Consider the following 22,968-nt stretch of genomic DNA (forward strand, 5'->3'; position numbering starts at 1 on the left):
ATAGAATTGAAATGAGTCTAATTTTAAGGCTATTAGCTTAAATGGTAGAGCAATGTGCTACTGCTTACATGGTGTGGGTTCGAGCCCCACATAGCCTAAATACCACCTTGTTTATTAGTGCATTCCTAATGTTGGTTTATTATGGTCATATATTTATAACTTGTATCTAGCATAAAACTCTTGCTTAGGATAAAAAAAGTACTTTTGGCTAAGGTTACTTTTGCTGTACGTTGTGAGGGTCTCTTTTGTTCTTGATTAGGATAACGTTTGCCTTAGTAAGGGTCACTTTTGTCTTTGTTAGGTAAGTTTTTCCCTCAGCAAAGATCACTTTTGTTCTCGATTAGGGTATCTTTTTCCCTTGGTTAAGGTCATTTTTGTCTTTGATTAGGGTAACTTTTTTCCTCATTTAAGGTCACTTTTTTCCTTGATTAGGGTAACTTTTTCCTTCAGTTAGTGTCACTTCTGTCCTTAATTAGGCTAATATTTTTCCTCAAATAAGGTCACTTTTTCCCTCAATTAGGTCACTTTGTCCATAGTTAAGGTAAAATTTTCCCATTATTAAGATTGTTGTCGTCCTTAGCTAGATTTAGATACTTTTCCCTTTAATTAAGGTTGTTGTTATATTCTACTAGGATAACTTTTTCCCTTGAGTTACGTCGCAGTTTTCCTCGCTTAGGTACTTAGGTCACTTATATCCTTAATCAGGATTACTTTTATGCTAATAAGGTTTATTTTGTGTGTCACCATTGTTGGTTATTATAAGTAACTTCTAATTACTGAGCATAGCCCTATTCGTTAGGGTAACTTTTTAATCAAAGTCACTTTTGTACTCATTTGGGATCACCTTTTCTTTCGATTAAGGTCACTTTTTCTCTCGAGAAAGGGTCATTTTTGCTATTGGTTAGGGTCACTTTTGCCTTTTATTTCAAAATGATTAAATCAAGTTTTAGAAGCAATGCATTTGTGTTTTATTTTGGCATTGGTGGGTGGATTGTGGTGACTGGTGGAGCATTTGTGAATTTTGAAAGTGTTTTATTCAAGGCTATTAGCTCAATTGGTAGAGTAATGTACAATAGGGTACATGGTGTAGGTTCAAGCCCCGCATAGCCTACATAACACCTGTTTATTGGTATGTGTCATTTATCACCATTGTTGGTGTACTAACAGTCGTCTTTATAATTTCTAATGGGCATAGAGCTCACTTTAATTAAAGTCACTTTTGTACTGAATTAGGGTCACTTTTTTCCTTCGTTAGGGTCACTTTTTTCCTTTAATTTGTTAGGGTCACTTTTTCCCTTGATTAGGGTCACTTTGATCCTTGATTAGGGTCACTTTTGCCCTTGAGTAGGGTCACTTTGGTCCTTGATTAAGACACTTTTGCTTTGAAATAGGGTCACTTTATCCTTAATTAGGGTCACTTTTGTCCTTTATTAGGGTCACTTTGGTTCTTAATTAGGGTCACTTTTGCCCTTGAATTAGGGTCACTTTTACTTTGAAATAGGGTCACTTTATCTTAATTAGGGTCCCTTTAGTAACTTTCTTTTACATTAAGGTAACTTTTATTTAATTCGGGGTAACTTTTGATCATTTTAGGACAACTTTTTAATGAATGTACCAGATTTTTTAATAACTTGTGCTTCCCTAGTACTTTTTTTTTTTTTTTTTTAACACAAAGGAGAGGGGCAATATTATTAAAGCAACAGAAACAAATTACATCAAGTAAATATCCGCCAAGGCCATGACACTTAGCGGAAAAGAATTGTAAAAACTTGATAAACCCCATCACTAGGTTCTATGACTTCTATCCTAGATAGGGGTGGCAATTCGGGTCAGCAGGTCGGGTTCGGGTCAGATTTCGGGTCGATTTCGGGTTATGCTTAGAAACTATTAAAAATAGTGTAAAACTTAATATTATTACGAAATATGAAATTTGGGTCAAATCGGGTCGAATTCGGGTTGTTCGGGTTCGGTTCAGGTCGGGTTCGGGTCTCTCTCAGTAACTTCGGATCGGGTTCGGGTCGGGTTTTCGTGTCGGGTCAGGGTTTGCCAGCCCTAATCCTAGAAGCTAAATGAGCAGCCCCATTCCCATTCCGTTTAATGTGCAAGGCTGCAAGCAAACAAAAGAATCAAAGCTCTTGCCCAACTCACGGATATCCTCAATAATCAGATCAATAGGTGCTGTGCACAACTACCATTACACTGTTGAATCAAGTTTACCACAGCAAGAGAGTCGCATTCGAATTCCACCATCCTGCATCCAAGGTAAACAGCAGCATATAGACCACATCTAACAGCCATAGACTCAGGCACTCAGCCATCTTAACAGAAGAGAACCCCCCCCCCCCCCCCCCATTTGGCGTCGCACAACAACACAAATAAACTTCCCATCGTCATCTTAAAATTGATCGAATTCATCAACAAAATTCTCTGCTTCATCTTCTATATATGGTTGTGCGATTTATGTCAAAACTCGTATGCTTCAAGTTCTCCAGATTTTCAATTAATGGTGGTTGAATTTTATATCAGAATATCTTGAATTAGGTATTCACAATTTGAGAAATTAAATGATGATCGAAAATTGGAGGTAAGATCATCTCCAATTTCTTTCTCGCAATTCATATTTTCATTTTCTCTATCCTCCATTGTTGCTGTGTTCAACGGTTGTGCGGAGAAGTAATTAGAATTCTGGAATTTCTGAAAAAAAAAAAAACTGTTCACACGTGCAAACAGCCCGACGTGCAGTAAATTACTGTACACCGGGTGTATGCAAATTAAAGAGATATGAGTAATAAATAGCAAGCATGTCCTTCTCCAATTTGCATCCTTAATTGCCTTTGAGCAAACAGAAACAAGATTATTGTGGTGCACTTTAACAAACATTTCATATCCCATTGCGGCATTGCCTTCATTGGAGATATACAAGATACAACAGGGCTGCTCTGATTATCTTGCGCTCTGATTCTCCTGAACAGAAGCTTGATGACACAGAATCCTACAATATACAAAAGTTAAACTACTCTGACTACGAACAGCAAAGTGGCAGGTTGCTCCACAAACTTAATTACCATACAAGGAGGGAAATTACGGCTAGCACTAATTTTGCGCTAGGAGTAGATTGGACATCGAACAACTGCATTAATTAAACAGTTATATTCAGTACAACTTACATGATGACTGTCCTCAAAAGTCACTCGAAATCTTGGTGTACACTAGTCATAGATTGGAATTTCCTTTTTACAGTTCTGTTTTTGGTCGCGTTACCAGAGCACTCTAATCATTACAGCACCCAGGTTTTGCATGAATAGCCTATGAAGAAGGGAAACTTTTAACAGCTTGCAATCCAACTTTATGTCAGCTATTAAGAAGAATACAAAACTAACTTTTAGTATATTCATGCTTAAGAGGCAGCTGTTGCATTTCTTCCCATTTCCCGTTGTCTGGCACGCTCCATCTTTCGCTTCCGCCATTCTTCCAAAGCTATTAAATATAAAGTACATTAGTGTTGCCAAAATAGAACACAAAACAGATGACAATGCTCATACTAATTTCTGAAGCAACAACTAGATACATGTACAATGGCTTTGTTATATCACTTTTATGCAAACATAAAAAATGCCAATGACAAAACTTCAGTAGACAAAAAGCCTAAATATGAATTGAGTCAAAATACCCAGGAAGAAAATTGTTATAGATGTAGCTTAGTTGGAAATATTTTACTATTTTGGTAGATTCATCAAACAGAATTTTCATATCCTTGCAAAGGTTGAAGCTACAAAAGTGAATAGAAAACAGTAAGGGATAGCTAGTAGAAGAAAGGTAAATATTTTTTTTAAAACCAGCTGTTCCATAAAAATATTACGAGGCAAACTAAACTTAATGTAGCTATCCAAATGACTCTTGGAAGTTAGAACCCAAAATTCAGATAAACTTGGACCTTGATAAAAGTTAATGGTCGGAATTTAAGATTACTCATGGTCTAATCGATGTTGTACAAATGAAAGTTTCCTCCTGGAAATGCTTGACTTTGTACCCATTTGGAAGATTGCTTCTAGCAAATAAAATTCTAACATCTTTGAAAAAATGTGCTCTTTCTGTTTCCAGTGCTTCAGGATATCAAGATAAGTATTAGTCTATCATCTGTAACTTTTGGTCGACTAGTTCTGGTTATGCTTATATTTTCCAATGGAGAAGGAAGTTTTAGAACCTCCTAAAGACTTGGAGGACTGGGGTTACTCAATATCAATTTATTGTATAAAACTCTTAGCAAAAAAAAAAAAAAAGCATTTTGGATTCATAAAAGAAACTGTCTACTTGTAAATTTTTTCATACTTGTTCTATGTACCCAGTATCATTTTTCCAAATTTATGTTTCAATTAACATAGCAATAGATTATCCAAACACAGCTTATCTCCTAAAACTATGTCCACTATCAGTTTTTAGACTAATGTGGGACAAAGGAAGTATATCCTCTGCAGTTGAGCACAGTTTTCACAACTCTTATTCTCCTAGAACCTCATGGAGATTCAAGTTGAGTGTAAGAGCATAAGAAAGCACAGGAATCGGGTTTACAAGTAAATTGAATGAGGTGCAACAATTAAAATCCAGAGGACAGGTGGGTTGTAGGTTTTGGCTTAAAGTTAAAGAGCCAAGATGACTGTTAATGGATGCACTTGCAAAAGGTCAGTGATCTAGTGATTTCTGGACAGAGGAAATGAAACTCTGCTCTCATATGAAATGCTTTCCACAGAGAATTAGAGACTCAACCAGGCCATTCTTTTGCTTTATGACTTCAATTCCTACTAATGGGGGAATTGTGAGATCTCACTGTTAGGTCAGCTTATGTTGATTCAATGGAGAGTAATAGTCCAGAGTTCAGGAAAATTTAAAACAGGGTCTTCACCATGCTTGGGAGCACTTCTGGTACTTAGAAATTTTACCCAAGTGAAAATTATATGTATGGAGACTCGTGCATACAGCAGTAGGCCATCATCAGTTACTGTAGACTGAGGACGAACATCACTTATTCAAGGACAACTCAATTATTAAGTATATTTGAAGAGATTCTACTCGGTATCAATATCACTAAGAACAATACTACTCTAATTAAAAATTAGATTTGTAATTTTATCACATTCTTCCTATTTTAGGAAGGATGATGAGCCTAATATCTTGTGTGCTACAGAATTCCAAATCACCGGGAGATATAGATTCATCATAACGATATTGTCTTCAAATTTGGATCTGTCGACACTTAACAGTCTTAACACAGAGAATGTAATGACACTTGTTGATCATTTTGAGAAGAAAGCTGGAGGGTACTGGAGCTTAAAAAGAAGATGCAACTGCTCTATAGTAAGGTATCTTAATCAATCAGGTTTCTGCTAGCTGGGAAACCAGTAGCTAATGAAGTACTTCTTTGTTGTGGATGGTCCATGGACAAAAATGATAAGGGAATATTTGGCAGGCATTGGATGGAACTGTAGTAAATCGGTAGCAATTTGCGAAAGGAGAGAGTGTTCTAGCTGTTAATGCCATAAAGGCGGGGGGAATTTTCATGCTAAAACGTCAGCTGGAAGTGAAGAGAAGAGAGCTGGAGAAGGTGGATATTCGATCTGACGGCAAGGCATTATGAATTTCTTGGAAGAATAAAGTTGCTGGTGCGATGGAAGTTTCAAGCCTAAGAATATCAATTCATGCACACTTTTTGTTTAGTGTTGTATCAGTCATGTTAGCAGGAGCTTGTCATCTAGCTTTTCTACCAGGAAATCAAGGTTTGTTTGGTCTCATTTTTGTATCTTGCTGTCAAAGATGAAATTACAAATCAACTGTTCTATTGACACGGCGGCTCAATTTTCCTGGCCCATCTTAGAAACTGCAACGTATCTTGGTCTGTTTAACATATGTCAGCATATGGGATAGTTAGGTCTTAAACAAGTGTAGTCGAGGAATGTATAGATCTTAAAGGTTGTAGTTCATGTCCATCCTAAAATATCTAACTGCCATTTAACAAGCATTGAGATGACCCTCCCATCGAAAGATGAAAGCCACACTAAATGAACACATCATCTATCTAGGGAAAAAAAAAATTATGCGAAAGGGGTCAGGAATTAACTGACTATTTGCCTACCTTTTATGCTTGCTGCATCAGTAAAAGTGCGGGCGTTTAACCTCTTTGACAGATCAACTGCAGCAGTCTGCTTCGTCTCTGTATGTTGAACTGTTTCCGGTTCTGCATATGATTCTCGTTCAATTTCCCTGACCTAAATGCAAGAGATCACAAGTGGGTACTTTTAAGAATGAGAGATGACAAATCGACACTCATAGAAGAGATTTAGGGAAGCTACTCAGGTAACATCACATTGCCTTCTCAAACAGATAAAATATCATTTCTACAGTTGTTCCCCAACAGCATAAGTCCCTAGATTCATATCAAAATGGCAATAGTGCAATGAGGTATCAGTGACAGGACATTCGTGCATCGGAATCATATACTTCCTCGGATTCCCGAGGATTGTCTACTTCAGCATATATGATTAACCTTTGCTAGCTACCACAATTCCTATCAAATGACAACAAAGAAGAATTTGATCCTGACGTTGATCAACAAAAGTAAACAAATTCAAAACCTCAAAAATTGAACAAAATGCATCATTACAAATTGTAAATTTTTCAAAAGACAAGCTCATAGAACATACTCTTCGGATCAGCTCCAATGGTTGCATAGCTCTCCGAAGTTCATCAGATTCCTTAACATACCTAAGCTGAACTGTAATAAAAAGAATAATAAATCCTGAGTTGTAAGACTGCTATATCACAGAAAAATAGAAAATAGTGAGCAGTATGACAAAAACCCAGATAAATTAAAGGAGAAAAGTAGAATTTCCTAACAACTTTTTTCAACAAACCCAGGTCATAAACCAATCAAAAAACGAATAATTCAGATGATTTGCAATCTCAATTGAATAATACAAAGTAAACTAAGACATAAATTTGCCGAAAATGTAGAATCCTGCTCACTTTAACATTCATAGCTACAACAGTATAAATCACCTTTCTAACTTAGAAGAAATCAACCATTACAGTTATTGGCTAATTTTCAAAACACACTAGACTCCGACTAATCTGGATTCGAACCGGATCATGACCTATGTTATAATAGTGCACATTTATAAAGAATGGATCTTTGGTATGCTGCAAAATAAACCAAAAATTCACTTGGTACAAAAATCCAATTAGAAAAATAAAATAAAAACCTGAATTTGAGTGATCTGGAGGAAATCTGCGAGAAGAATAAGGAGAAAAGAAGCCCTGAAGCAAGAAAAGCGCAGTAACCAAATTAAACAAACAAACAATAATTGTAGCATTTTTGAAGGAAAATCTCAATTTCCATGACTGTTGTTGGCTCTCCATTTCTTTGCTTTCAGAGTTTCAGCTTAAATTAATTTTTGGGGGTACAATAGAAGGTTGGTAGAAAACAAAAATGGAAGAAATAGAGAAAAGGGAGTTTGTTTGTCCCACATCGGAAGAAGGTGAAGAGTAAGGTGGTTTGGAGTTATATAATTAGAAGTTTTGAATAACTTTATAAACTGCCTTAAACTAATGAGTAAGGAAAACAAAGCGGGCGGTGAGAACCGGCCGCAGCGTCTATCAATAAGAATTGGTGCGCAATAATTTTTGGAGGGGTTAAAGGCTAGCCAAGTTGAGACGCTGCTTACTTTTGCAGAACTCACTTGTGCAGGCCTCCCAAGCCCGCCTAATTCTAGTTTCTTAAATTTTGCATAATTTGTGATTCATTCCAATCAAGAGTAATTAATTGAAATTTTGTTAATTAATAGATAGGATCTTGTTAATGAGCGTTGGATAAGCATTTAAAATAGTATTTAAAGTGATTAATTTGGGAAAATATGACAAAATCACGCGTCGATCAGTGTAATTAATATTAATTTTAATATAATATTTTTCCTTTTAGTTAGTTTATCCAACGCATCCGAGGCGTTCGTTAGCTTTTGCCTAATGGAAAATGCAACTTAATAATCCCAACTGTTGACAGCTAATTGAAAATCAGTCGGCCAACCACCACCCACCTCCCTAACACCCGCCGTCCCTTCCCACTCCCGAAACTCCGGTGTCCGACCTTTTCTATACCTGAATTTCCAGTCGCACGTCATACCTAGTCAAAGGCTATTTAGGTTGATCGTGAGAAGGGAGATGGCTATTTTGGGGTCAGGGTTGGGTTTTTGGTGTAGATTGGTAGTTTTCCGGCGTGGGTAGGGGTTTCTCGAGGTCGAGGCTGGAATTTCGAGGTGGTTAATAGAGGGTTTTCCGAGCGTCAAACGACGGAGGAGACGAGAGGAAGAAAGGTCGGGATGGGGGGGTCTGGTGCCGGTCGTTTTCTGGGGTAAGGGGAGACGGTCGGCGGGCTGGGGTTGGGCTAGATCTGGGCTTCACAGTGGTGGAAAGGGATGTGTGGTGGCTGGGAGGTTTTTTTTTCCCCCTTTTTTTTAATTTTTTATATTTTATTTTAGACCAATCACGTGCTGACACGTGGACTGGTTATCTGCTAAAACAAGTCATTGACTTGGTGTTGACCGGTTGGGACTACTTTAGGCAAACATATCCAATAGTTGGGATTAGTAGATGATAACCTTAGTTGGCATTATTAAAAGTAAATCGTCAATAGTTGGGATTAAACCTGGGCACCGTGCCGGGCCGTGCCGCCGCGGGCCGTGCCTGGCGGGCCACGGGCTGGTTCGTGCCGTGCCGGTCGTGCCGGCGGGCCCAGGATTTCGTGTCGTGCCGTGCCGGGCATTTTCACAGGCCAGCCCACGGCACGGCACGGCCCTCGTGCCTGGCGGGCTGGCAGCGGGCTGGTGCAGTTTTCAAATAATTTTTTTTTTTTTTTTTATATGACAACATTATAAATTAATAAGTTTATAATGTATATAAGTTATAAAATTATAATTATAAGTTTTATAAGGTTATAACTTATAAGTTTATAACTTATAAGTTATAAGTTATTAAGTTATGAATTTTATAATTATAAGTTGAATATTTATGTTTTATAATTTGTATATTCAATATTTATATTTATATATTTACTTTATACTATTACTTTAAAATTTAATGTTTATGATTTATTAGTAATTGCTATAATTTTATTTTTTTTAATATGAATTTACAAATTGTAACAAAACGGGGAAAAAAGGCAAATTGGACTTTGGATGTGAATAATGCGTACTTTATATTATTATTACTTGAGTTGAGAAAATTGTACAATGATAACAATGATAAAAATCATACAATGATGGTATTAAACAAAAATTGGAAAATGATAAAATTGATATTTTTAAAATCGTACAATATACAATAATTGTCTATTCTTCTTCTCCTTCTTCTTGCTCGTCTTCGTCTTCGTCTTCGCCTTCAAGGTCATCGGCTAGTTGCATAGATTGGGAACTAGCCGAACCCGAACCGGAAGCGGAGGTTCCTTCTTCGTTGTCGTTGTGGTCGTAAGAACGGTCTTGTGAGCGATTTTCCGCATCCAACCAATCTTTGAAACACACGCACATTTCTAGTGTTTCGGGTTTTAGACTTATTCTTCTATCGTCTAAAACCCTTCCGGATGCGCTGAAAGCTCGTTCGGAGGCGACGGAGGAAACTTGGATAGCAAGAATGTCTCGTGCCATTGCCGCCAAAGTTGGATGCTTCGAGCTTTGTTGTTTCCACCATGCAAGGAGGTCGAGGCTGTTTATCTCATCGTCGTCCATGCCTTTGGTGAAGTCGTAACTCAGGTACATCTGCAACTCCGAGACGTCGCTTTGCGTTCTCCTGATTGATGAATCACCTGAAAACCTTGAAATCAAGTTAGTAGCTTGTGAAAATAAATGTTTGGCCTTCTTACTTACGTTTTTGGATGGTTGGGAAGGCCCTGAGCGAGGAACGGTGCCATATTTGGCTTCATAGACTCTATATAAAGCAAAAAACTGATCCTTCACATTAGTCTTATAGTTTTCTACATCATCGTCAAGAAACATGCATTGAAAGTAAATGTCAACTAACATAAATGTGTTTTCATACTTTTGCCTAGGATCTAATATGGAAGCAAAAATATAAATCAAAGGAATCTCACTATAATATTTACGCCACTTTTTTTCCATTGCTGGAAGATACTGATCATAATCACTTTGATGGCGATGATCAGCGAAAAGTTGGGCGAGTAAGCATGCATTAGAAAGAAAGTTTTGAGCACAAGGATTGTAAACAGTAGAAAAACAATACGTCATGTTATATAATAACTGTAAAAATTGCATATATCTTTCACAGTTATTCCAATCATCATCATACAAAGCATTTTGTGGAAATTTTTGGTTGTAAAATAATGTTAACGGGTCCTTGTACTCAATTGCCTTTGTTAACATGTCATAGGTGGAATTCCACCTAGTTGGGCAATCGGTTCTAATTTTTATTACCCTTATCTTTTGTTGTTTTAGAAAACTCTTCCATTCTTGGTATCTCATGTTAGAGCTATTAATAGACATAATAGCATCTCTGATTTTGCTGTAGTATGGGCCAATTGCCCGAACTCCATCCTGTACACATAAGTTAAGTACATGGCAAACACATCTAGTATGAAGAGCTTCACCGTCTAATAGTACATCGGTTAAGTTTTGTTTGATAAGATTAGCTGTGTATGTCATAGAGGTTGCATTATCAAAAGTCATAGACATCATTTTATCTCGAAGGTTGTATTCGTCTATTGCTTGCATTAAATGGTGAGCAATGTTAATGCCAGTGTGTGGGTATTCCAGCATTTTGAAATGTATTATTCTTTTTTGTAACATCCATTGATCATCTACCCAATGGCAAGTCACACATAAATAGTGATATTTATAACCACTATCCCAAGAATCGGCTGTTAAAGATACTCTACAGTTAAGGTTACTCAATTCGGCTTGTAACCGGACTTTGTACTTTAGGAAATTTTTCATTGCGGCGGAACGAACGGTTTTCCTAGAGATTCTTTTATGTTGGGGTTGTAGTGCTTTGTTAATGTAGGTGTTGAATGCGTCACTTTCCAAGAAAAGAAAAGGTTGTTCGGCGTGTACTATCATTTTTCCTAGTTTATCCCTATCCCTCTCATAGTTGTATGTAAAGCCGTATGGATGGAATTGGGAAATTTTGGGCTGGATTGGATCACTAGCTGGTTTTGCACAAGCTTTCATGTGTCTAGATAAGTGTCCCGTCCCGTTTTTGGTAACTGCCGTGAATACACTATTACATGTTTTACATTTTGCCCATTGTTCACCATCTTTACTTAGGACAAAATAACGCCATACCTCACTCCTTCGGTTTTTCAAAAGTAGCATCTCAGTTTCGGTTAACCATTCATGATGTGTGTGATGGTTAGTAGTGGGACTAGTGGGAGTGGCAGTAGAAGGGGTAGAACCGGAGGGAATTCGGGTACTTTCTTGGCTACCTTGGCTAGAACAATAGTTTTGTTGATCACCGATATAATTAGGTGGAAATTGGTATGGTGGTAGTGGAAATTGGTTTAGTGGTGGTGCTGGAAATCCCGACGTATTATATGGCTCATAGCCCGGGGGGAAGTAAATGGGGTCATTGGTTTGACTCGTAATTTGGGGGCTCGTTGTATTTGGTGGTTCCCTAGAACTACTACTACGGATAAGTCGGCCTTTCCCCCTAGACCTAGATGATGGGTTGTTCGATGCCATAATTAACAATTAATTTTTTAATAAAAAGTGGTTAACTATAATAATAATAATTAATAACAACAATTTTAACAATAAAAATATCAATAATAATAATTAATAACAACAACTATAACAATAACAATAACAAAAAAAATAAATAATAACAACAATTGTAACAATAATAATAATTAATAACAACAATTATAACAACAACAATAACAATTAACAACAATAATAATTAAACAAGATTATTCTAATAATAACAATAAAACAATAATAAATTTAAGATTAGTTTAGATCTTACAACCGTGCTTCAACGCTCCACTAATTACGATTACGAACTTTTTAATTTTTTAATTAGAGAATTTAAGAGAATAATTAGAGAATTTAAGAAAATAAGGATTATTAGAGATTTAGAGAATATAAGAGATAAGAAGAAGAGATTGTGATTTGGGAATGAATGGAGGTGAGTATTTATAGAATTTTTGGGGAGCAAATTGGCAAAAAACTAGCCGTTTTTTTAGCCGTTTTTTTGGCTTATTAAGGAGCTAGACTAAACGGTAATATTACCGTTGGCCCGCGGGCCGGCACGACGGGCCAACATGGCGGGCCATGGCCGTGCTCGTGCCGGGCCGTGCCTGGGAATTCTCAACCCTGTCCGTGGCATGGGAGTTGATCTTCGTGCCGTGCCGTGCTTGAATTCGGGCCGTGCCGGGCTGCGCCGAACGGCACGCGGGCCAACCCGGCCCGTGCCCAGGTTTAGTTGGGATTATTATATTGTATTTTTCCTCAATTAATGGGTCCTTCTAAATAACCCAAAATTCTAACAAAAATAAATTTATGGGAAATTCTCATTGGTAATACACTGGTTTTGACTTTTTCCATTGATACACTCTTAAATTTTTGTCTTCTCATCGGTACACCCGTGGTTTGGTTTTTTTCCCAACCGTGACTAACACCGTTAAAAAACTATTTCATTAAGTTGAAATAATTAAAGAAAATACTATAATACCCGTTTTAAACATTTAATGTCTCGATGTGCGTGTCAAAATTGTTCGATTAAAGTTTTGTGAGTCATGTTCTTAAGGATCCAAATTAACCTTAAAATTAGCAAAAAAAACGCAAATAATGTCTCATATGCGTGTCAAAAATGTCTCGGTTTGAGTGATGTTATTTATTTTGTGATGAAAAATTTTCGATCAAGGTTTTTTGGGGTCATTTAGGCCCTTTATGGCACAAAAAAATTTAAAAAAAATAAAAATCCAATTCCACAACATGATTTTGTTCTTGTTAAATACTATAGAATCAAGATAGAGTAATAATAACGTTTTAAAATTCATGTCTCACAAGTCAACATGTAAATTCAATGCTGTAAATAGAATCAACACACTAATATAGTACTACCTCCGGTTCTTATTACTCGCAACTTTTGTCATTTTTGGCTGGTTCACATTACTTGCAACTTTTGTTTTTCTTTCCTTTTATGGTAAGTTTTTAGGGTTAAATTTACCATTTTACCCTTACTTTTTTTTAATCAACCTTGTTACACTACCTAAATAAAACTATTCTCATCCCCAGTTTTTTTCTCTCTCCTCGTCCAACACCACAATCAAGGTGGGTACATTGGTGTTGCCGATCGTCAGTGTTAGAGCTGGTGGGTTCGAGGGTCGTGGGTTTGGTGGGTCAGGGTTTGGTGGTCGTGGGTTTGATCGGTTGGTTAGATCGATAGGTCGCGGGTTCGAGGGTCGTCGGTTGTGGCTTAGATTGGTGGGTTCAGGAGGTCGTCTGGGGTCGTGGGTTCGAGGTTCGTCAGTGTTGGCTGTGTTAGTAGGTTAGTCGGTTTGTCGAGCGCTTGGGTTGCTGCCTTGCTGGGTTCGTCGGTGCTTGGGTTGCTGGGTACGGGGTCGTCGATGTTGGGTTTGCTGGGTTCGGTGGTAGGTGGTGGTGGTGGCCTGATTGGTGATTTATGTACAACTAGGTGGTATCGTGGTGGTGGGTTAAGATCAGAGTATTTTTCCTCGGAGATGGAAAATTTGCCATCCGGGTTTTATCAATTTGCAAATACTTCCTCAGTTAGTTAAAAAAATGAAATTGGCTGATATTATGACGATATTAGGTAGCATAGATATCATTATGGGAGAGGTTGATCGTTGAAATGATAATTGATACAACAACAAAAGTACAAGCTATCAATTCTTTTTCCAGATTGGAGTCCTTAAAAGCGGTTTATGAGACTACATGGATGATTGGTTGAATTATTTTTTTTAATTGAATTAATACTTAAGTATACTCTTATCTTTCAACAAACATGCTTAGGAAATTTTGCCTAAATCCAGAGGTAGTATATATAAAAGTGATACACGAATGGCTATAAAATAGTTTTTCCCTCTGAAAATTGGGTTTGTTTTACGGTTGTGCCTTCCGTTGTCTTTTGTAGTTCTTAGGGCCTGTTCTCTTCCGTTGAAATTCAGTTCAGTTCAGTTCAATTCAGCTTAGCTCAGTTCAATTCAGTTCAGTTCAGTTCAATTCAGCTCTTAATTTACGTCTAATGATATTGCTAATGATATAAAGCCAAATGTCATTCTTTTAAGCTCTTATTACAACAACAACAACAACAACAACAAGAACAACAATAATATTAATAATATTAACAATAATAATAATATTAACAATAATAATAATATTAACAATAATAATAATAATAATCAATAAGTAATAAATAATAATAATAATAATAATAATAATAATAATAATAATAATAATAATAATAATAAAAATCAATAAGTAATAAATAATAATAATAATAATCAATAAGTAATAAATAATAATAATAATAATAATAATAATCATCAATAATAAATAATAATAATAATAATAATAATAATAACAACAACAATAATTGAAATAATAATACTAATAATAATAATCAATAAATAATAATAATAATCATCAATAATTAATAATAATAGTAATAATAGTAATAATAATAATCAATAAATAATAATAATAATCATCAGTAATTAATAATAATAATAATAATAATCAATAAATAATAATAATAATAATCATCAGTAATTAATAATAATAATAATAATAATCAATAAATAATAATAATAATAATAATCATCAGTAATTAATAATAATAATAATAATAATCAATAAATAATAATAATAATAATCATCAGTAATTAATAATAATAATAATAATAATCAATAAATAATAATAATAATAATCATCAGTAATTAATAATAATAATAATAATAATAATAATAATAATACTTGTCCCCCTAGTACTTTTGAGGCGGCTCAGCGCACTTTTGACGAAGCTCTTCGATCTTCTTTGGAGCGTATTGTTACTGCTTCAGGACATGGGTTTGGCGATTGGCAGTGGCGGCTTGCCACTTTACCATTTGCGTTTGGAGGGCTTGGTGTTTATTCTGCAGGTGATGTTCGACATTATGCTTTTCTTGCTTCTCGGTTGCAGTCTACTGGGTTGCAAACAAAGCTTCTACGGCATGCTGACATTGTTGGTCATGGTCGAGCTTTTGAAGACGCCTTAGGTTTGTTTAATGGCGTGGTGGAGTCTGATTTTTTAAGTAATCCCAGTGAGGTCGCTGCCCCAGAAATTATGAAGAAATTGGCAGATATATATTTCACGAAGGTTATCGATTCTGCAGAATCCACCTTTTCATTATCCCCTCGTCTATTAGCATTGTGGAAATCTCAGCAGGGAGATCACACGTCTGCTTGGCTTCGGGCCGTTCCTATTTCAGGATTGGGTCAGACTATGAATGCAAAGACTTATCGATGTGTATTATGCTACCGATTGGGTGTTCTGTTGTTCTCTGCCTCGACACCGTGCTCTGTTTGTTCGAGGGTTTTTCCAGGGGATATTTTTGGCGATCACGCGTTGTCGTGTGCTGGTATCGTGGGTATTAAACATAGACATAATGTTGTTCGGGATACCCTAGTTGATGTTTGCTATCGTTCTAGGATTTCAGCAAGGAAAGAGGTTGATATTGGATTGTTTGGAGGGAACGATGAGGCCCTCAGACCTGCTGATGTGTTACTTTATTCTTGGGATCGTGGTTGCGATGTCTGTGTTGATTTGACAGGATCTTCTCATTTGACACAGTCAAGGCTATCTGACTTTATTCTTGGACGGGTTGTGGCTGATGCAGCTCAGCGGAAGCGAGATAAGTATGAGGCTCGTTGTCAGGCGATTGGATATGGGTTCATTCCCTTCTTCTTTTCTTCGTTTGGTGAATTAGAGAAGGAGGCTGTTGCGTTGCTTAAGCGAATTCAGAGGTTCTCGACGACGCAAAGACATTGGAGCACGTGCTGCAGCTCATATTTTTACTAGGTTAGGCATTGCTATAGCTAGAGGAGTGGAGGCCCAGATTGTATCTCGGCTTCCCACTAAGTTATTGTAGGTTGTATGACTTTTTGTTTTTGAGATATAATAATTGAGATAATAATAATAATAATATTAATAATAATATGTACATTTGTATATACACATATGTATAGTAATAAATAATCAATAAATAATCAAAGATCACTAATCCATAGTTAAAAATCACTAATTAATAAGTTCAGTTCAGTGCTCAACTCAGCTCAGTTCAGTTCAGTTCAGGTCAGTTCAGCTGAGTTCACTCCATCTGAATAGACCCTTACTTTCCCGTTTTTCCTCACCATCACTCATTTAGCTCTTTCTCTCTTCCTACTCTTTTTCTCTTTCCTCGTCTATTTTGAGAAGTGTCCCATTTCCTTTGTTTTGCTGTTCTACTTCATCTCTGAGTTTCCTCCGAACATTTACTTCTATGGTTTTATGAAAGAAATTATAATTCAAAATTTGGGTTTTATTGTTTTTTTCGGGGAGAAGGGTTTGATCTTTTGCTTATTTTGTTGTGAATTTCCTCTCTTATGTGATTTTTGATGTAATTAGGATGGAATTTCCTTTGTTTCGTTGTGAAATTAATCTTGGTGTTGATATAATACTTTTTTTATTGTCTACGAGGTGAAGAAGGCAGAGAATTAATTCTCCATTAGCTTGAAGCTTTTATCGATCATTATATTGAAACAGCTTCTGAGGTATGCTGATACTTTTTTTTTTTAAACCATCGAATATCAATTACTGGTGGTGTGATTCTTATAAATGTGGATGTATTAGGGTTTTCCAAGGGGCTTAATACTCTAGACTAGCTATTATTACTGAGATTTTGTAGTGAGGGTAGAAACTTATTGAAACATATAACTTCATAATAAGAACCGGATTTTTTTGTTTTCAAATTGCAATTGACCTTGTAAGTTGTTCCTAATAATAACTACAGAAAGTGAGGAATTGTTTGGACATATGGATTTGTTTAACACTGGTATAAAGTTGCGGCAATTACTTCTACCTTTTTGCCGCTGAACTTTGTGTTGCTTAGAGAAGGGAATGATTGAGTGAGGGCTCATCACATTACTACTTGCTATGGAGTTGTTTGTTACTATTGAGCTGAGGCAGATGAAAGAGATATTATCAACATGAGGTTCAAATTTTGGCTTGTATTTGAAAAAAAATTCCAAAAGCCTTGTTCCTATGTAGATTCTATAGAATCTTCCTCTAATTATGCAGGTGATTTTACTTAAGACTGGTAGTATTGCTGTGAATCAACAACCAAAACCCCATTCCATGCCTGATTCTATATCCAAAAATCTGTAATTATATGAAAGGTTTGATTGATTTGGAATTCAGCAGTCGGTGAGTGTTTTACGATTGTGGTTCTTGATTGTGTTTAACTGGTAAGTCTGATTTATATTATATATATGTTTTAATTTCCCTCTTTTTTTTTTTTTTTTTTTTTTTTTGGACTGCTAAGGTTTAGTCCTATGGTTTTGGGTTTGGTTTATAGCTCTAGCAGTTTGGGATTGATTAGGTTTGGAGTCAAAGCTGTCGATGTCTCTTTACAGTTGGATTGATTATCAAAATTATGTAAGGCTTCACTATTAGATTAGTGGAATTCATTGTTTGGTGCTTGTAGGATAGTTCTATTGATTTTCACTTGTGTGTCCAACTTATTTATTAAGAAATTATAACTAGTACAATACTATTAGCTGCTTTGGATTACAGGTGTGAGAAAGTAATAGGTTGTGGACAAGTACATTAATTAAGATATAGATAGTGTCTCATATTCGTATTATGGAGTTTGCTTTTGCTAGCACTCATTCTCTTTTTCATTTTAGGTTTGGTTTTTGTTTTATTTTACTTTTTTTTCCTTTTGGGTTTGAATCAGGAGGCCAAGTGTTTTAATAGAGGTGGTAGTATAATCGCTTTTTGGTTTGTCTCGATTGTTTGCTTTTGGGATTGGTCGTTCGTTTTGTAGGATGAAGTGTTTAATGTAGTTTTGGTAATGGTGGTGCGGTGGTTGTATGACTTGTATCAGAAGAAAGGTAACGAAATTGCGATTTTAGTTGATATATTTGGTCAGTTTTAATGTTTTTTGTTAAGGAAGTGTTAAAAATAAATAGTGATTTCAGTTTGAGAGGGAAGTCTGATTTGGTTAGTGATATTAAGTATTTTGCTTTATTTTTGAGAGTTTGGTTATCATGTTTTTTGGGTTTATATTAGCAGATTTGCATTTTTTTTTTCATGGGTTTTCTTCATTCTTTAATAAAGTTTAATTGTGGAGAGTTGTAGATTTTTCTTATTGAGATTTTTTATAGGGACTAAACAGAATTGATGCATACGGAGTATGATTTATCAATTTCAATTCATAACAAACATGTAAGTGTTTTTTTTAACTCTTATTCCAAACTTGATCTATATGGATTACTAATTATGAAAACCTATTTGTATTAATTAAAAATGAAATAATTAGACAATTATGTAAGCAAAGAGGAAGAAGAAAGAAGAACATGATATATATGATAAATCGTCGATATTTTATTTAGAGATGATATGAAGCTTCTTTTCGACCTCCTTGATCAAGCACCTCTTAATATTTTTCTGAAAGAAAGAAGGAAGAAAGAAAGAAATATTTATTTTTCCCCCTCAATTTGTTATCTGTAGTTATAATTTTTGCAAATTTTCCCTTTATTTTTTTTTTTTTTTTTTTTTTGGATTTTGATAGTTAAATAATCGATTTTGTATAAAGGAGACTGCTAATTGAGTATTAGTGAGAAACCATAAACACAGGAAACACTCAGAGAGAGATGAAGGAGAAAGGGATGGGAAGAGAGGAGATTAGGAGAGCTAACAATAGACGAGAAGTACACCCAGTGAAAATCTTTAGTACCCATTCTCTACGATTGTCTTGCAAACTACAATCTTGCTTGTCCTTCTCTTTCTTGCCAATATTACAACTCTTTCTCTCTTCTTTTCTTTCTTCTGTTTAAATTAGATGAAATGTGTATTGGGTTTTTTCAGGGGTTTATGAATTTTTGGAGTTTTGAAATTTTAGTTGTATTTTTGGGTATATTTGAGATGAAATTTTAGATGTTATTTCATTCAGTTTGAAATATAGACTTACTTGTCATGAAATTTGGGTGTATTTTTCCAGATATGTTATGTTGTTAAAATGAGCATTTTCCTATCGAGTTCTCACTTTTATTATTGTTTGATTTAATGGTGGGTGTTTCGAATATTTTCTTATAGGTTGATTAATACAATCTCCTGATTAAAATTTCATATAGAATTTTCACTTTATAAAAATTATTAATACAGCTAATTTCAATTAGGAAACTAATGTCACCTTTATAAGAGAGGTCCAACAGTAAACTTTCAATGGCTTCAAAGTACTTGTGTATGTGTTTTTTGAGGCGGCATCTCGGGGCATTGGTAGAATGATTTATGTTGATTTTAATGGTCAAAATAATCAATGTCATGTTTATTTGGTTTATTTTGAGTTTTTGATGGAACTTTAACATAAAGGTGTTTTTGTCAGTTTTGTTCTTTCTTAAGGTATATTTGAGCAAAGTTGAAATTTTTGCTAATTGAGAATTTTTTGATGATTTAACTAAATTTATGTGTTTAATCCATTAATTTAGAATAAAGTCTAGGTATAGTTTTCTTAGGTTTATTTCATCAATTTACTTACATAATACTAATCAAGAAAACCTATTCCTATAAATGACCCTAGCCAAAACTAGCCCAAACCTCCTCGGTTGCCAACTGCCACCCGTAAATATAAGAAGGATACTACACTTTTATTTTAAATGATTAATAATAAGTCAAAGTGAAAACAATGCTAGATAAGTCTTTAGTTTTATAGAGATGAATTGAGATTATGCACGGGAAATTATTTTGTATGAAATTTTTTGCTTTATTGTATTAGATATTATTGTCACAAGAGAAATATTTGAGGTACATTTTAGGGGTTGATCACTTCAGACTTGTGAGTTTGTTTAGGGATTGTTAACAGATGTTTTTTCATAGGTATTTAACTCCCTATAGCATCTTTTTGGGGGCTAAATCTGCTAGGGTTTATATATAGTGTCTGTTTCGTAGGTGTTTTGAGGGCTTCTTGTTGCTGATGTTTTAAGGAATGGTTACAGGTGTATTAAGTGTGTTTAAGAACTGATTTTCGTGGGTTTGGGTAGGGGTGAAAGTAAATTGGATAAAAACCGAAAACCGAACCAATCCAAACCGAATAAGCAATTCGGTTCGGTTTTTTTCGGTTTTCGGATTGGATCGGTTTGAAAAAATGGGAACCGAAATATTTCGGTGTGGATTCGGTTTTGGAATTTGAAAACCGAAAACCGAACACCGAACCGAAATTTATAAGCCCACTAATCCAGCCCTTTTTATGACATATATATACCCAAAACCCTAGATCTTTTCGTCCCCTCTTTTCCTATTTCCCTTTCACAGTTTCACTTTCCCTCACCAAAACCCTAGATTTTCCCTCCTCTCTCCCTCACCACCTCACTCCGTCCGTCCACCACCAGTCTGGTACTTCGGTATCTCACCGCCGCTCAACGCTCACCAGTTACCACCGCGTTCGATTAAGTGAAAGGTAAGAATACCTTCTCTTTTCAGATTTCACTTCTCTTTTCCTGCTTCTCTACAATTTTGTGAATTTGATGTTTTATAATTCGAATTGGTGAATTTTCCTTTGTCCAATTGTCCCTAGATTTCCTTTATTCTATTCGAAAACTTCGAATTGGTGATAGATTGATTGTTTGGTGATATTTGATGTTCGAATTGGTGATAGATTGATTGTTCGGCGATAATTGATGTTCACCCATAGCCTCTGTTTGATATGTTTTAATAACAACAATTATTATATGATTTTTTTTTCATTATTTCATATATATTATGTAACTTGCTTTTTTGTTTCTGTTATTAGACTAGAAATTTGACACAATTGGTGGTGGTCAAAATAACCAAGACTTGGTTGAGCTTGATTGAACGGTTGAAGAGTTAAAGCTGCCAGCCAATTAAGCTGCTGCCATTGTTTCATTAAGCTGCTGCCAATTGAATTAAGTTGCTGCTAGTTGGACTGCTATTTCATTTTTAAGATTTCTATTATGTCTGTAATTTTATTCTAATGGCTGGAATGTTTTTTTTTTTTATTTTTATAACTATTATGCTATTACTTAATGTGACAAATATTAGTCTTAAAAACTTTAGTTTTTTCTTAAAATTTTGTTCAGGAAACGTACAAAATTTAGGCCTTTAAAATGACTAAAACGATAGGCCCAAATAAAAGCCCAAATTTAAGGCCCAAAATGATAGCCCAAAAAAAAATTCGGTTTGGATTGGATTCATTTTTCAAAACCGAATTATTTCGGTTTGGATTGGATTGGATTGAATCCAAATTTGGTTTGGATTCGGTTTCAAAAATCTGAAACCGAAATAATTCGGTTTGGATTCGGTTTGGAGTAAAATCCAAACCGAATACCGAACTTTCACCCCTAGGTTTGGGGAGTGACGTGATTTGCGAAAAGCAACAGATATTAAGTTGGCTTATGAACATCCTTAACAATAACCAACCTAGGTTCAGCCATATGCACCAGTTAATGAGATAAGGAAAGGGATTAGACTTTTTAGAAAGTTTCCATTACACTCTGAAAGCTTTCCTATGTTTGCTTATGCGAAGTGTGTAGTAAGTTTTAATCACCATACCCAAATAACTTATGTGTTTATTTCTTCCCTACACCCCATGTTATGGAGTTATAAGCTGTGTGCTTATTTAGGAAGAAGCATATAGAACTAGAGAGAAATCAGATAGTAATATTTGAAAGCTAGATGGAGCTAATCTTTGAATATTCAATATTATCTTTGTATAATATATTGGTAATCTCTCTTTGCTCCTGATGCTCTGCATTTTAATGCAGATGTGCTGATGTTGATGTGAAAAACTTCCAAAATGTCTTGCTCCTACACTTTTTGGGTGAAAACTAACTGAGACACAAAAGGCAAGCATTTATAGAGACATGGAGGCTCTAACAAGACTCAATCTGTAAAAAATTTAAGCACATTTTACTTGAACTGCTTATATGTTACTGAGATGCTACTGAACTTTTCAGCCCAAAGAGACTCACATATGCCTGACTGTGGATTCATATACACATTATCAAAACCAATTGAAGATCATGCAAGCTAGTCAATCTGATATTCATTAAATTTAATTCCAGTTTGACCATTTCTTTAATAATTTACTCTGAACAACTATTTGTTTTGCTTGTTTTGCAGCCCGACAATTATGCTTGCCCTCAGTGTAGAGCACCAAAGAAGAGGTTTGCATGCTATGATGTCAACACAGCTAAGGCAGTAGGTGGTGCTTTACTGCCTGTCGATAACTTCAAGTAATAAAAGGGAAAAGAACGAGAAAGGATATTAATGTTATAATTTAAAACGAGAATTGAAAATAAGATTGATGGCAATGTTATTATATTGGACAAAACTGAGAATTTTTTTTTATTTCTTTTTAGGGGTTTTAGTGTTTGGCTCATGGAAGCCATTATTGAGCAAGCTTACTTATTCTTTCTCTTACTCTACATTCATCTTTAACAAGAACAACCCATACACTCTCAATAACAATTCAGTTTAATGTGTTAAGCTTAATTTGGCTTACTTTTATTATTCATGATATTTTTACTGTTCATCCTTCATACTTACATTATATGTAAACTTTGAGAGGGAATTTGCAGAAATTGGAAATTAGTTCAAAAAGAAATGGATCTATTCACTTGAGTTCTGTCATCCGTGAATCCGGGAGTGTCTCTGCTAAGGCTAAACTTCAAACTTCTTCCTTCCTTTTTCCCTTT

The 22,968-nt window shown here is 35.3% G+C and overlaps 1 protein-coding gene and 2 long non-coding RNA genes across 6 annotated transcripts; 2 read left to right on the top strand and 1 right to left on the bottom strand.

The window, feature by feature from the left end:
• Positions 1 to 2,380: 2,380 nt before the first annotated feature.
• Positions 2,381 to 7,812, bottom strand: LOC110689119. Of its 3 annotated transcripts, none has more exons than XR_002504805.1 (5): positions 7,254 to 7,811; positions 6,696 to 6,766; positions 6,128 to 6,260; positions 3,168 to 3,477; positions 2,381 to 2,992 (listed from the first exon to the last, which is right to left on the bottom strand). XR_002504805.1 is itself a non-coding variant. In XM_021865848.1 (5 exons), exons 1-4 carry the CDS (start codon positions 7,408 to 7,410, stop codon positions 3,398 to 3,400), a joined length of 441 nt encoding a protein of 146 aa, XP_021721540.1. In that variant the 5' UTR covers positions 7,411 to 7,812; the 3' UTR covers positions 3,112 to 3,306; positions 3,381 to 3,397. The 3 variants fall into 3 exon arrangements, 2 of the variants coding, with proteins under 2 accessions (XP_021721540.1, XP_021721539.1); XM_021865848.1 differs by lacking the exon at positions 2,381 to 2,992 and having other exon boundaries at positions 3,112 to 3,306; positions 3,381 to 3,477; positions 7,254 to 7,812; XM_021865847.1 differs by lacking the exon at positions 2,381 to 2,992 and having other exon boundaries at positions 3,112 to 3,477.
• An 8,544-nt stretch (positions 7,813 to 16,356) lies between these two features.
• On the top strand, positions 16,357 to 22,765 carry LOC110689121. Of its 2 annotated transcripts, none has more exons than XR_002504806.1 (2): positions 16,357 to 18,481; positions 22,036 to 22,765. It is a non-coding gene; the product is annotated as an uncharacterized LOC110689121 (long non-coding RNA). The 2 variants fall into 2 exon arrangements; XR_002504807.1 differs by having other exon boundaries at positions 16,371 to 16,806.
• Positions 18,488 to 21,267, top strand: LOC110689122. The gene is made up of 2 exons (XR_002504808.1): positions 18,488 to 20,711; positions 21,045 to 21,267. It is a non-coding gene; the product is annotated as an uncharacterized LOC110689122 (long non-coding RNA).
• Positions 22,766 to 22,968: the final 203 nt, after the last annotated feature.

The sequence above is a fragment of the Chenopodium quinoa genome, unplaced genomic scaffold, assembly GCF_001683475.1.
Source record: "Chenopodium quinoa cultivar QQ74 unplaced genomic scaffold, ASM168347v1, whole genome shotgun sequence".
Lineage (NCBI taxonomy): Eukaryota > Viridiplantae > Streptophyta > Magnoliopsida > Caryophyllales > Amaranthaceae > Chenopodium > Chenopodium quinoa.